General features: G+C 47.9%; 1 protein-coding gene across 4 annotated transcripts; it reads right to left on the bottom strand.

Moving 5' to 3' along the window:
* Nucleotides 1-302: 302 nt before the first annotated feature.
* On the bottom strand, nt 303-12025 carry LOC139416014 (breast cancer anti-estrogen resistance protein 1-like). Of its 4 annotated transcripts, none has more exons than XR_011635045.1 (10): nt 11885-12025; nt 10907-11036; nt 10417-10779; nt 7796-9229; nt 7497-7616; nt 5689-6672; nt 4088-4162; nt 3060-3317; nt 2501-2740; nt 303-2347 (listed from the first exon to the last, which is right to left on the bottom strand). XR_011635045.1 is itself a non-coding variant. In XM_071164246.1 (10 exons), the coding sequence occupies exons 3-9, from the start codon at nt 10426-10428 to the stop codon at nt 2558-2560; spliced, it is 3066 nt and encodes a 1021-aa protein (XP_071020347.1). In that variant the 5' UTR covers nt 10429-10779; nt 10907-11036; nt 11885-12025; the 3' UTR covers nt 303-2347; nt 2522-2557. The 4 variants fall into 4 exon arrangements, 2 of the variants coding, with proteins under 2 accessions (XP_071020347.1, XP_071020346.1); XM_071164246.1 differs by having other exon boundaries at nt 2522-2740; XR_011635046.1 differs by lacking the exon at nt 10907-11036 and having other exon boundaries at nt 11885-11978.
* Nucleotides 12026-12060: the final 35 nt, after the last annotated feature.

Raw genomic sequence — 12060 nt, 5'->3', positions numbered from 1 at the left:
GCTACGTCCTCCGAATCCCCGCCAACGTCACGGTTCGGCAGTCCCCGGAGAGGGTGGAGAGACTTTCCTACTGTAGTTACCAGCCGATACAGTGCTAGCCATCTCTACAAATCACAAATCTTCCATCATTTAAATTTGCCTTATCCCATGTGTCTGACGCTTTTTACAGACAGTGCACAGTATAATGTCCTAAAAAACAAGCCACAATTAATAAGTCAGATGCTTCACTAACAAGGTGAAAACTGAAACACCTTTTTAAAATACATATACTTTCATCAGAAATAATCCACACCAAGACAGAATGTAATTGTAAAAATGTATTTGTACATTTTAGAAGGGAACAGAGTCAAATGACTTATTGTAGTGTTCAACTTACATGAACTGTAGACTGGATAGATCCATATGCCTTATATAGCCATTGAGTCAATCCCAACAAATTCACTTTAGTGTAAAAAAAAAATACAACATGAAAAGCTTTCAAAAATACATTCTGGTACAAAAAAGGCAAAAATCAAATGTAGCTTAATCAAACTAACTGCTCTTCTCCATTTGTTCTTTTCAAACATTGTAGTAAAATTGAAATCACGGTGTGAAGTGAAAACATCCCTGGTTAAATGTGCATATATAACAAATATAGCAACTTAAAGCCATGCAGATCACAAAGCCACTAGGAAAAATGATAAATAAATACAATTGTTATTAATTATGATGACGCCTTTCTATTATTAGGCCCTCCGGCTATGGATGTGACTTTACTGTGCAGGCAGGCATTCTGTAGAAACCCTGCTTCTTTCCACTAGGGGGAGCACAAAGGCAAAACACTAGTGTTTGACAAAGCTACTTCCTACTTTTTTTGGCACAGACGCATATTTGTTCATTTCACCCTCCTATCACCAACATACCACTGCTGCAGAGTCAGACAGCAATACTAGGGAGGGTGGCAGCATTGACTTTGCAGGGTGCGATTAGTCTTTCAACAATAGGAAAGCCTAGAAGCCTGCGCCCCAATCATATCTTAGCCCCCTATGCACTTATTATTAGGATCTGAGAGGATTGGGTAAGAGTAGCCCATGAAGCAATATGGCGATACTTCCACCTAGCCTATCAGAGGCTACAGGGAACTAGATAGGTAGGAGCAATGCTTGGGCACAGAAGATTAGTTTAAGCATTGACTTAAGGAGGGCGATGGGGACAAAGATTAACTTCATGGAGATACACACGCACTACAGAAATACCCCATTTGGCAAGTCTGCAACCCACCTGTCTGCTATGGATGCCTCACTGACAATAGAGTTGAATAGAAAACAGACAGGCAACAGTACACCAGCATGTCTGTCTGGGAGCTACCCGCATAGACAAAAGACAACCCTTTCTTTCTCGTCCTTTGGACAACATGTCGGGGACTGTGTAGGAAAGTGAGGGTGTGTGACGGAAGGTGTAATATGTGTGAGAAAGCGAGAGGAAAGGGAGAAATGAAAAGCGAGACAGGTGTAGACAGGTAAAAGTTGGAATACAGGTTCTTCCCTCTCGATGGCCCAACCGTGGGAAAGGGCATGCCTGACTGAGCCCGCTCTTGCACCACTCCAACAACAGGTTACTTGAAACCAATCTCAGTCCCACATAGAATTCTTAATCTTCTTTCCAATCCCCCTCTTCCAGACTACAAGCTGGGAAACTGAAGGGGTAAAATAGTAGCCATCTTGTCATCTTGCAAGCTCCTATGGTCAACATCCTCTGGATAATACAAGTTTTACACAATCTGCAATGCAACACCAGGCAGAAACACACAGTAATGCTGCCACAGCATTTATATACAGACCCACCACCTGCACCTTCATCCAGCTCTCCCTGTTCTCCTCCATCGCAACAAACAGGATGTAGGCACACTTGCTATTTTTGAGAGAGGGGGGGTGGAGAGTTACTTCAAATAAATAAGGATGCAAAGATAAGAAAACAAATGTCAAAGGAAGAGGAACGTATGGGAAACCAACCAGAACTAGGCTGTCTCCCATAATACGGTGGCCCAAAAGGGACACTCAATAATGTCACAAACCTGGTTCAAACATGAGCAAAACCAAACATCCATCAATCAAATAAGTTAGACACACAACGAGACAACTGTGCTTGGCAGTTGGCACTAAGAGCACAGAAGTCAATAAGTATAAAAACAAAGCCCAACCAACACACACAAAATCTAACTCAATGACAAATTTGAGGCACAGATCTCAGTTCTTCTTCAGCACTGATAATCAATGATTCCAAGTCACTTACTTCCAATGTCAAACCATTCAATTAAAAAGACCACACATTGAAACAACTATTAAGGCAGCATTTCCCAAACTCGGTCCTCGGGACCCCAAGGAGTACACGTTTTGGTTTTTGCCCTTGCACTACACAGCTGATTCAAATGATCAAAGCTTGATGATTCATTTATTATTTGAATCAGCTGTGTAGTGCAAGGGCAAAAACCAAAACGTGCCCCCCTTGGGGTCCCGAGGACCGAGTTTGGGAAACCCTGGACTAAGGCATTTCAAGAAGAGAAGTTGAAGAAATATTGTCAAGATATCTCTGCGAGGCGCTTTAGCAGGCTGGAGAATCCTGCGGCATGCTGGGACAGCTCTGCTACGCGGTCCACCATTTCCTGGGTGGCAGAGACCGATGGATAGTTTTGTGCTGCCCCCTTTGTAGCCACGACGACAGCCTTCAGGGCCTGACACAGACGCCCCCCTGAGGTTGTGACCTACGGAGAGAGAAAGACCAAAATAAATCTTACCTAAATGTCCCTATTCCCTTTCACCTTGACCTAAAACTCTAATTAATTCTGCTGCAAGCTCTTCTTTGTTTGACTACCGTATCAAACTCTACATTTGGAATGAAATGCAGGGTCGTGTTCATTAGGCATAGAATGGAAGAAAACTGACTGCAACAGGTAGGGACTACCTAAACTCGTCCTATGAAAAACATTCATTTTCTTTTTCTGTTGTAAAATGTTTTGCTACAGTGTGCCCTCATGAACACGAGTCACGACCGTGTCATTTTGGCATGAAATGTGTGCTGACCTTTGCTCGGAGGTCAGGAGAGGTCAGGAGGCGGGAGAGCGTGTCCCCGATGAACACCAGCTTGTGCGCCGTCACGATCAAACTCTTCCCCCGGGAAACGAAGACGCGGGGAGGCTGGTTCCCCTGCACACTGTTGAAGAGCACGTCGATGGAGTCGGCCAGACAGGAGAGGTGGGACAGGCTCTGAGACGAGTAGAAGGACAGCAGCTCAGAGTCCTCCAGAGAGAGAGAGATGGGCAGAGGAGGGGAGGGGCTCAACTGGGGGGAGGGAGAGAGACAGAGAGAGGAGGGGAGGGAGAGAGACAGAGAGGGGAGGGGAGGGGGAGAGACAAAAGGGGGGGAGGGGGAGAGACAGAGAAGGGGGGGAGGGGGAGAGACAGGGGAGGGGAGAGAGAGAAGGCAGGCAAAGAGGGGAGAAGGAAGAGAAGATAGACAGGGAGAGAGTTAGAGACACAGGGGGAGGGAGAGACAGTGAGATAGGGTCATCATTGTAATGGCAGGGATGAACATTGTCACTTATGGAACTGCCATCTATTGTGCAATGGGCCCCCGTTGTCTATTATGTCAAGTTCTTAGAACCACAGATGACCTCTTGTTGTGTGGCTATGACACAAGTTGACGCAACCTAAGCCTACAAAAATATAGGCTGAGAAAAAATTAGAGAAAGATAAAGAGACATTGAGATTGAGGTAGAGATACTGTAAAGGTAAACAAGTTCAGTTGATCCAGGCAGGTTGAAACTGGATAAAGAAGTACAGAGAGCAGATTTACTGTCAATGTAACCTAAAGTCAGGTAGATCAATGTTGACTCACTGGACTGAAGGACAGAGAAAGCTCATCAGTAAATACACAAGAGAGAATTAATGATTCATCCGAGGCCATAGTTTGTGTATGTGGTGTGAAGATGTGAGAGGATGAGTGTGTGTGCGTGTATGTGCGGGGTGATTGGTGTGAAAACAAAGTGTGTGAGAATGAGACAAGCATATGTGTGACAATTGGAGCATAAGATGTGAGTGCGTGTTACTTACCCTAGGCTCTGTGGTGTGGACAGTCTGGTTTGACACATTCTCCGTCTGGACATCTGAGGGAGGCTCTGGCTTTCCCTGTGGAGGAATGGTGAAAGTACACTACATGACCAAAAGTATGTGGACACCTGCTCGTCGAACATCTCATTCCAAAATCATGGAGATTAATATGGAGTTGGTCCCCCCCTTTGCTGCTATAACAGCCTCCATTATTCTGGGATGGCTTTCCACTAAATGTTATAACATTGCTGTGGGGATTTGCTTCCATTCAGTCGCAACAGCATTAGTGAGGTTGGGCACTGATGTTAGGTGATTAGGCCTGGCTCACAGTCGGTGATCCAATTCATCCCAAAGGTTTTGGATGGGGTTGAGGTCAGGGCTCTCTGCAGGCCAGTCAAGTTATTACACACTGATCTCGACAAACCATTTCTGTATGGACCTCGCTTTGTGCACAGGGGCATTGTCATGCTGAAACAGGAAAGGGCCTTCAGCAAACTGTTGCCACAAAGTTGGAAGCACAGAATCGTCTAGAATGTTTGTATGCTGTAGCATTAAGATTTCCCTTCACTGGAACTAAGGGGCCTAGTATGAACCATGAAAAACAGCCCCAGACCATTATTCCTCCTCCATCAAACTTTACAGTTGGCACTATGCATTGGGGCAGATAGCGTTCTCCTGGCATCCGCCAAACCCAGATTTGTCCGTCAGACTGCCTGATGTTGAAGCATGATTCGTCACTCCAGAGAACGCGTTTCCACCACTCCAGCCGACGCTTGCCATTGCGCATAGTGATCATAGGCTTGTGTGTCCGGGCGGCTGCTCGGCCATGGAAACCCTTTTCATGAAGCCCCCAACTAACAGTTCTTGTGCTGACGTTGCTTCCAGAGGCAGTTTGGAACTCGGTAGTGAGTGTTGCTATGCGCGTCAGCACTCGGCGGTCCCATTCTGTGAGCTTGTGTGGCCTACCACTTCCCGGCTGAGCAGTTGTTGCTCCTAGACGTTTCCACTTCACAATAACAGCACTTACAGTTGATCGGGGCAGCTCTAGCAGGGCAGAAATTTGACAAACTGACTTGTTGGAAAGGTGGCATCCTATGACTGTGCCACATTGAAAGTCGCTGAGCTCTTCAGAAAGGCCATTTGCCTGCCAATGTTGGCCTATGGAGATTGCATGGCTGTGTGCTTAATTTTGTACACCTGTCAGCAACAGGTGTGGCTGAAATGCAGGAATTCACTCATTTGAAGGGGTGTCCACATACTTTTGTAAATATAATGTAGATACATCACTTTAGAAACAGCCATGGGCCCACAGAGCAGAAACTGTCCAATAAAACAACTAGAAGAAGAGAGGCAAACATACAAGAGCGATTATTATAAGTCACTCTGGATAAAGGAGTCTGCTTAAAGGGGAAGTATTTTTACAATTTGTAGTGGCTGTTTAAAGATAAGCGGTTTCTTCTGAACCATCTAACCTTAAATTGTAGTATCCTGAAATCCTCCTAATATACAATGTAAAAAATAACTCAAACACAATGTAAAATGCAGACAAGTGCCAGCAAGGGAGAGGTGAGCGAGAAACAAAAGCCAGCAGATTGAAGACTGACCTGCAGCTTCACGTATCCCACACTGTCTCCAACAGGAAGTGGTGCCGGGGCGGGAGTCAGACCTATCCCAGCGTACTCGTTCCCCATCTCTTCCTCTCCATCGCTCTGCCCTACCGTGATGGACATGGTCATGGAGGGTTGTGCGAGGGGCAGGGGGAACGCTGGCTGCGGGGTCGGGGGTAAGGGCCTTTCCTGGATCCAGCTACTCTTGCGTGGTCCCATACCACTCCCTACGGGTTTGATCTCCGCTACGGGAAGGGCTGGTAGGGGTCTCCGGGACAGGGAGTCCTGGGAAGGGAGGCGGGGCCGTCCCTGCGTCTGTAACAGGATGGTGGAGTCCTCCAGCGCCCGTTGGACCATAGAGAGCAGGGTGTCTGACGGAGGGGCGTGGCCACAGGAAGACAAAGCAGGAAGTAGATCTGAGAGGCGGGCCCAAGCCAGTTGGAGAGAGGGAGGGACCTCGCTGGGTTGACTCAACTTCCAGACGGACAGGATCTCAGCCAATGAGGTAGCCAGGTCCCTTGAGGAGGCGGGTGCACCCGAGGCAGTGCTCAGCACCGATTGGACAAGACTGGAAAGCGAGGATCTCCATTGGATGTCACCAGACCCATTACTGGATACAGATAACCTATGTGTGGAAGACGACGTTGACATCGCCGAAGAGGGCAAGACGTCAAGTGTGAGAGCAGGCATGTTGTAGATGCCACAGTCCGGCTCGGAGGTGGAGCCCAAGTCGCTGCCCTCACCCAGCCCCAGCGGCGCTCTCTTCCCTTGGCCGAGGACAGAGTAGACTTGGCCGTGCTCCGTCTCCTCCAGGGGGATGATGGTGGACATGTCCCCCGGGGCCAGGGGTAAGCCAGGAAGGGAGGGAACGCTGTAAACGTCCTCCTCTGATTCAGCAGTTGTAACAGACGCTTGGACGTTGTAGGTCTGCTGCTGGGGGTCTGATGAAGTGCTGAGTATTATAGTGGGAACATTGTACACCTGAAAGAGAGAAATGGAGATGAAGACAGAAAGGAATGGAAGGAGATGGAGAGAAATGGAGAAAGAAAATAAATAGCTACTTTCCTCAAGGGGATGTTGCTCTCTATTTTGCCCAGACACCAATTGCTCAGTTAGACAAAATAATGTCTAAAGCACCAGTGTAAAGGGCACCTAGATCATTCAACAGGACGAGGTGGATCTATATGGCGCAGAGCAAGTCTTCCTTGACTGTTATTGTTCTTCAAGTCATTCCATTCAGTCATTCTAAGCTCCTAGTCAGTAGTACTGTTTGTTATGTATGTTCTAGAAGAACAGAGGAGGAGATTGGATAGCCTGGCCATTACATTCCCACTGCGGTATAGACAGCTGGGTGTGACTGGTAGAAAATAGCAACAGCAGTATTCAGATCAGACAGACTGGAATGCAGCTGACAGAGAAACAGGTGTGGCAGAGAGAGAGAGAGACAGACGGAGGGAGGGGCTGTGGGAGGAAGGAACAGGTGAAGGAAAGTTGAGCCGAGAGAGAAAGAGGGGGACTGAGAGAAAGAGGGGGACTGAGAGAAAGAGGGGAGTACTGAGAGAAAGAGAGGGTGAGTGAGGGGCAGAGGGAAGAAGGGAAGAACAGGTGAGGGAAGGTTGAGAGCTGAGGGGGGAGAGGGAGAATCAGACAAAGAAGAGAAAGGAGAGGGAGAAAGAAAGATGAAGTGAGAGCGAGGAGTGAGAAAAAGACAGAGAGAAAGAAGAGAGCCAGGGAGAGAGAGAGAGAAATGGAGTAGGAGAGGAGAGAGATGGTGTCTGCACTGTGGAGGAAGAATCCTGACTGACCTCTGACTCTAGGTCAGTGTGTGGGGGGAGGGAGCGGGGGGTGTTGTAGATGTTCTCGTCGTCACACAGCACTGCTGGGGCTTGCCGATGCCACCTACTGCTGGGAGGAGTATCATACACCTAGTAGACCAGGCACAACACAACATGTCATAAGACTGTTATATGCTTGTTATAAGCACAAGGTCAACGTCAGATATATAGTTCACATTGGTTAACTAGGGTTGGAGTTTTTCCTGAATGCATGACTTGACGGGGAATAACTCTGGGGCCTAGTCATGACGAGATTGTCGGTCTGTCACCTGTTCGTCGAGGTTCTCGTCATCAGGATCTGCATACTCTCTGCCCTCTCCTTTCTTATTCTGCCCATTCTTCTTCTTTTCATCCGATGTCATCCTCCCGTCCTTGCTCTCCTGCTGCAAGGGTACAGGAGTCGACTGGGGGGTGGAGATGGCAGGCTTAGAGGTGGACACAGGGGTTCCAGGCTGGGGCAAGTCTTTTCTGGTGACACCCCTCACTGGAGGGGCTGGAGGAGGTGGCTTACGGGCAAAGTTTGGTGACCTGGGCACTCTGCCTTGTCCCTGTCCTGGTCTGGCCAGCAAGGGGGACCCCCTGACGGGGGTAGCCGGAGCTAGCTTCCCCCTGGCGATGGGAGGGGTGGAGGGCACACCACTCTGACCTCTGGGGGTTCTTGGGATCACGCCTTTCAGCTGAGGTTTGGGGGATCCCAGTGCAGGGACGGGTGGAGTCCTGAGAATCCCTGCTCCCACATGGGTGGGGGTCTGGTACATCATCCCAGGGGTGCCCTGTGCCAGTTTGGAATGAGGGGTGAGGGGCTTGAGGGGGGCCCCCCTGTCCCCGTTGACCTGTGAAGGGGTGAGGCTCTGAGTCTCCAGGATCCTGGTAGCGATGGGGGTAACCTGGGTCGCCACGGCCACCCCTGCTGCCCCTCCTGTGGGGGTCTGGTAGAACTCCTCGCTGGGCAGTACAGTACCTCTGGGGACCAGGTAACAGCTGTCAGAGTGGCCTGCAGCCGCTACAGTCTCCCTGGGGACAAGGTAGGTGTTGTCCTCTGGCCCTTCTGGAGCTAGACCCACAGCTCGGGGCATCCCACTGGGGGCCAGATAGACATTCTCTGGGCCAGGGACTCCAGTCAGACCCCCTGGTGATCTGTGGTGCTGGGGCCCAAGAAGTGTGGGGGTGGAGGGGGTCTGGTAAAGAGTCCCGGCTGAGTCTACATCTCTGCCTCGGAGGGAAGGCGAGCGCGGGCGCCCCGTCACCCCCCCGTCCCATTCGGGTAGGGGGCGTGTGCCAGAGCTGGAGCGGGAGCGTGGGCGACCCCCTACCTCGGCCTGTCGGAGGACCCCTGGTCTAGAGGCAACAGGCACCGCCCCTGGGCTCTGGTACAGGGCTTCCCCCAGGCTAGGTGGGGTGCGGTAGACGCCGTCTATGTCCTCCGTGGAGACTGCTGTGCGGGCCAGCGGGCCAGGGGAGAGGTACACAGAGTCTTCGCTGGGGGCGCGGCTAGGGGGTTGGGGGTCAGACCCCGGGGTGGTGTGGAGGAGGCGGAGGCGGTTGGCGGGGGCGATGCCCTGGCGCCCATGGAGGGAGCAGAGCCACCAGCCAGGACCCCCTCCCTGCTCCTGTTCTAGAACCATCAGGATGTCCCCCTTCCGGAAGGCCAGCTCCTCAGGGCTCTCTGCTGCATTGTCAAACAGGGCCTTCGCCAGCACCGTCTGAGGAGGGGGGGAAAGAGGGACAGGGAAAACATATATAACACAGAAATAACTCATGAATTTCTCCAAAATAAGAGATCCACAAAACACCCATCACTATCCCAGCGTTAATCCAGAGTTGTTCCTAATGAAGTCACGTGGTCAGGAAAAACTTTGGACACTAGTCATAGGGGGCAGTGATGACAGGAATGCACACACAGAGACAGCCTAACATCACACCCGGAAGCATACTGACAGGACTGCACACAGACAAATGCATTGACTTGATGCCAAGAAAGAGATTGAGAATAGCTGATTGTATAACGGTTTAAGTGAATAGAAGAGCTAAAGAGCAAGAGGGAGGAGCTAAACAAAAACAGTGTGGTGGCGAGAAAGAGAGAGAACACATTCAGTCCCATCAGTCCCATCATGACTAAACACATAATGATATAAGTGCTGAATCCCTATATACTTAGTTACTGCACACAGTACTTTCAGGGTGAGTAAAAAAGAGAGTCAGAGGAGGGAGGAACGATTGAAAAGACAAGAGGAGTAAATGGTCATGAGAAAATAGAGGGATGGATGGAGGGAGAGAGAGGGAGGGGGGGAAGGGAGGCAACATCTGTCCCTAGTTTGGGGTTTAATTGCCGTCCCATGGGCCTCCTCTCATCTTCTCCTTTTCAAAACCCTAACCCCCTGGGGATTGGCTATAGAGACAAGCTGAGCCCTGAGCTGCGTTCAGTATGAAGGAAATTTAAATTTAAAAAAAAAATGTAAAAGTCAAAGTGTCCAATCTTGTCTTATTAGAACACAGCATTTTGTTTTCAGTTGAAAAACGTTTTGCACTACTAGCTCTACTCTGAAACGTGCCTGCTGGAAACAGTGGATGGAAGCCAGGGCAATGTTCAATTACTTAAAAAACGCATCCTTCATTCCCTCCCTTCCCCGAATGATGTAATCACTGATTTGAGAGTACTGGATGGGGACAACAAAAAAGTTCACGTCAGCCAATGGCCTTTCACCGATCCAGTTATGTCATATCAGTGATTCTCCCAAAGAAGGATGATACATTTTTAAGTATTCAAACATGGCCCTGGTTTGAAAAATAACTAGTGCCATGTCACCAGTTGGGCTCATTTCATCAGTGGCTGCTTACCCACCATATCTCATACAAAAAGTGCGCACACACACACACGATTGGTACTCACTGAGAGGGACATGTTTACTCTTCCTCAGACAGTGCTCCCGTCAGGACGTTGGGTCAGGCTCACAAACAGACAGAGACCTCCATCTAGAACCAAGAGGTGAACTGCGGACTGCTGCGGAGTCCAAACACACGATCCGAGTTGTGTTCAAGGGAAACGCCACCAGCCTCCTTCAAGGCTGCGAGATGTCCTGCCTTCTTCACTCACCAACGCCCATAGGGTTCTTCTGTATTGAGGGCATGATTGAACTGCTTCTTCTTGGCTCAGTGTTGTCGATCATTCTTGAGATTAAGATTAGAAAAGCCAGTTTGGCCGGATTGTGATGCAATCGTCATTTCACACTCCTGATTCCACTGAAGGAGAATCCTAGTCAGGGAAATGATGAAATCATTAGTGTTGTTCTCACTTTGTAAACAACATAGTCTAGATCCTTAGAGGATGTCAACATCTACCACTTGTATTTAGAGCCAATTCATAACTTCTGTCTTCTTACCATATCCCATGTTGTGGTCACACATCCATGATTTACAAGACTCACTACTGCATTCGACAAACAACTCCAAGGGTCCATCACAGAGTAAGATCCTTCAGCTAAAAAGGCTCAACTGACCGGAATAATTTACCTATAGAAATCAGGGCATTTTAAGAAAGCCTTTTGTCAAATATTAAGAACAAACTGTTTTTAACTAATAGAAACATCACCATGTTAAGATATTTGTAAATATGTATGTATTATATACACTTAGTTTTATTAGTAGTTGTAGCATTAGTTTTTATTAGTTGTAGGCCCATTAGTAGTTGTACAATAACTTGCTATTCTGTTAATGTACTTTAAAAAATATTATTATTAGACAGTAGTTGGCATATTATTATTGTTACTAAGTATTGTTTGTTTAGTTTTTTCTCCCTTTGAACACTTGAAAACAAGCATCTCAAGAGATTTCATCCTGCAAATGCTCCCCCAATGACAGATCTACAGTTAAAATGCAAGCGTTCAAAATATGTAACAAGCGTTATTAGAAAAATTTATATCAAATAACGGTGGCAATTATTATTCTGTAAAAACTTAATTGACAGCATAAAACTCAGAGGTTGCATATCAAGTTACAAGGCAGTTGGATCAGTCAGCCAAGACGAAATTTTAGACCATGACATGGATTGACTCAGATGACGTAAATATTTGCTAACAAACGTTCGCTAGCCCCTTAAAGTTAGCACACAGCTCACCCGATCGCTGATAAAAAATAAAAATGAAAATTCAATATTTTGTTAGCTCACTTGGATAATGTGGGCCAAATTGTATCTAAATCGATGGAGCGGAGGTTAGCTTGTTACTGTAACGTAAACCGCTAGCTAGCCTATAGCCAATGGGCAAAACAAAAGGGGGCATGAAATCAGTTCGCTAACAAGCAAACTTCAGTCTGCATTCAAAATGACACTCACATGTTGTTTTGTTCGCTAGCGTACTTACCCTTGATGAAATATAAACATTTCATGCAATACTCGAGAAAAGAAAAACAGCTATCGAGCGTTCCCTTATTTCAGTTGAGGGAATTCGTGGCAAACGAGGTTTTTCTCGTATGTCTCCCTCCGGAGAAGGACTACGTAATTGGATACGACCCTCTTGCGGTAAAGCGCAACATTTTT

The sequence above is a fragment of the Oncorhynchus clarkii genome, chromosome 9 (genome assembly GCF_045791955.1).
Source record: "Oncorhynchus clarkii lewisi isolate Uvic-CL-2024 chromosome 9, UVic_Ocla_1.0, whole genome shotgun sequence".
NCBI lineage: Eukaryota > Metazoa > Chordata > Actinopteri > Salmoniformes > Salmonidae > Oncorhynchus > Oncorhynchus clarkii.
Note: the sequence above shows the minus strand (reverse complement) of the source record. Positions and strands in the feature narration are given on the sequence as shown.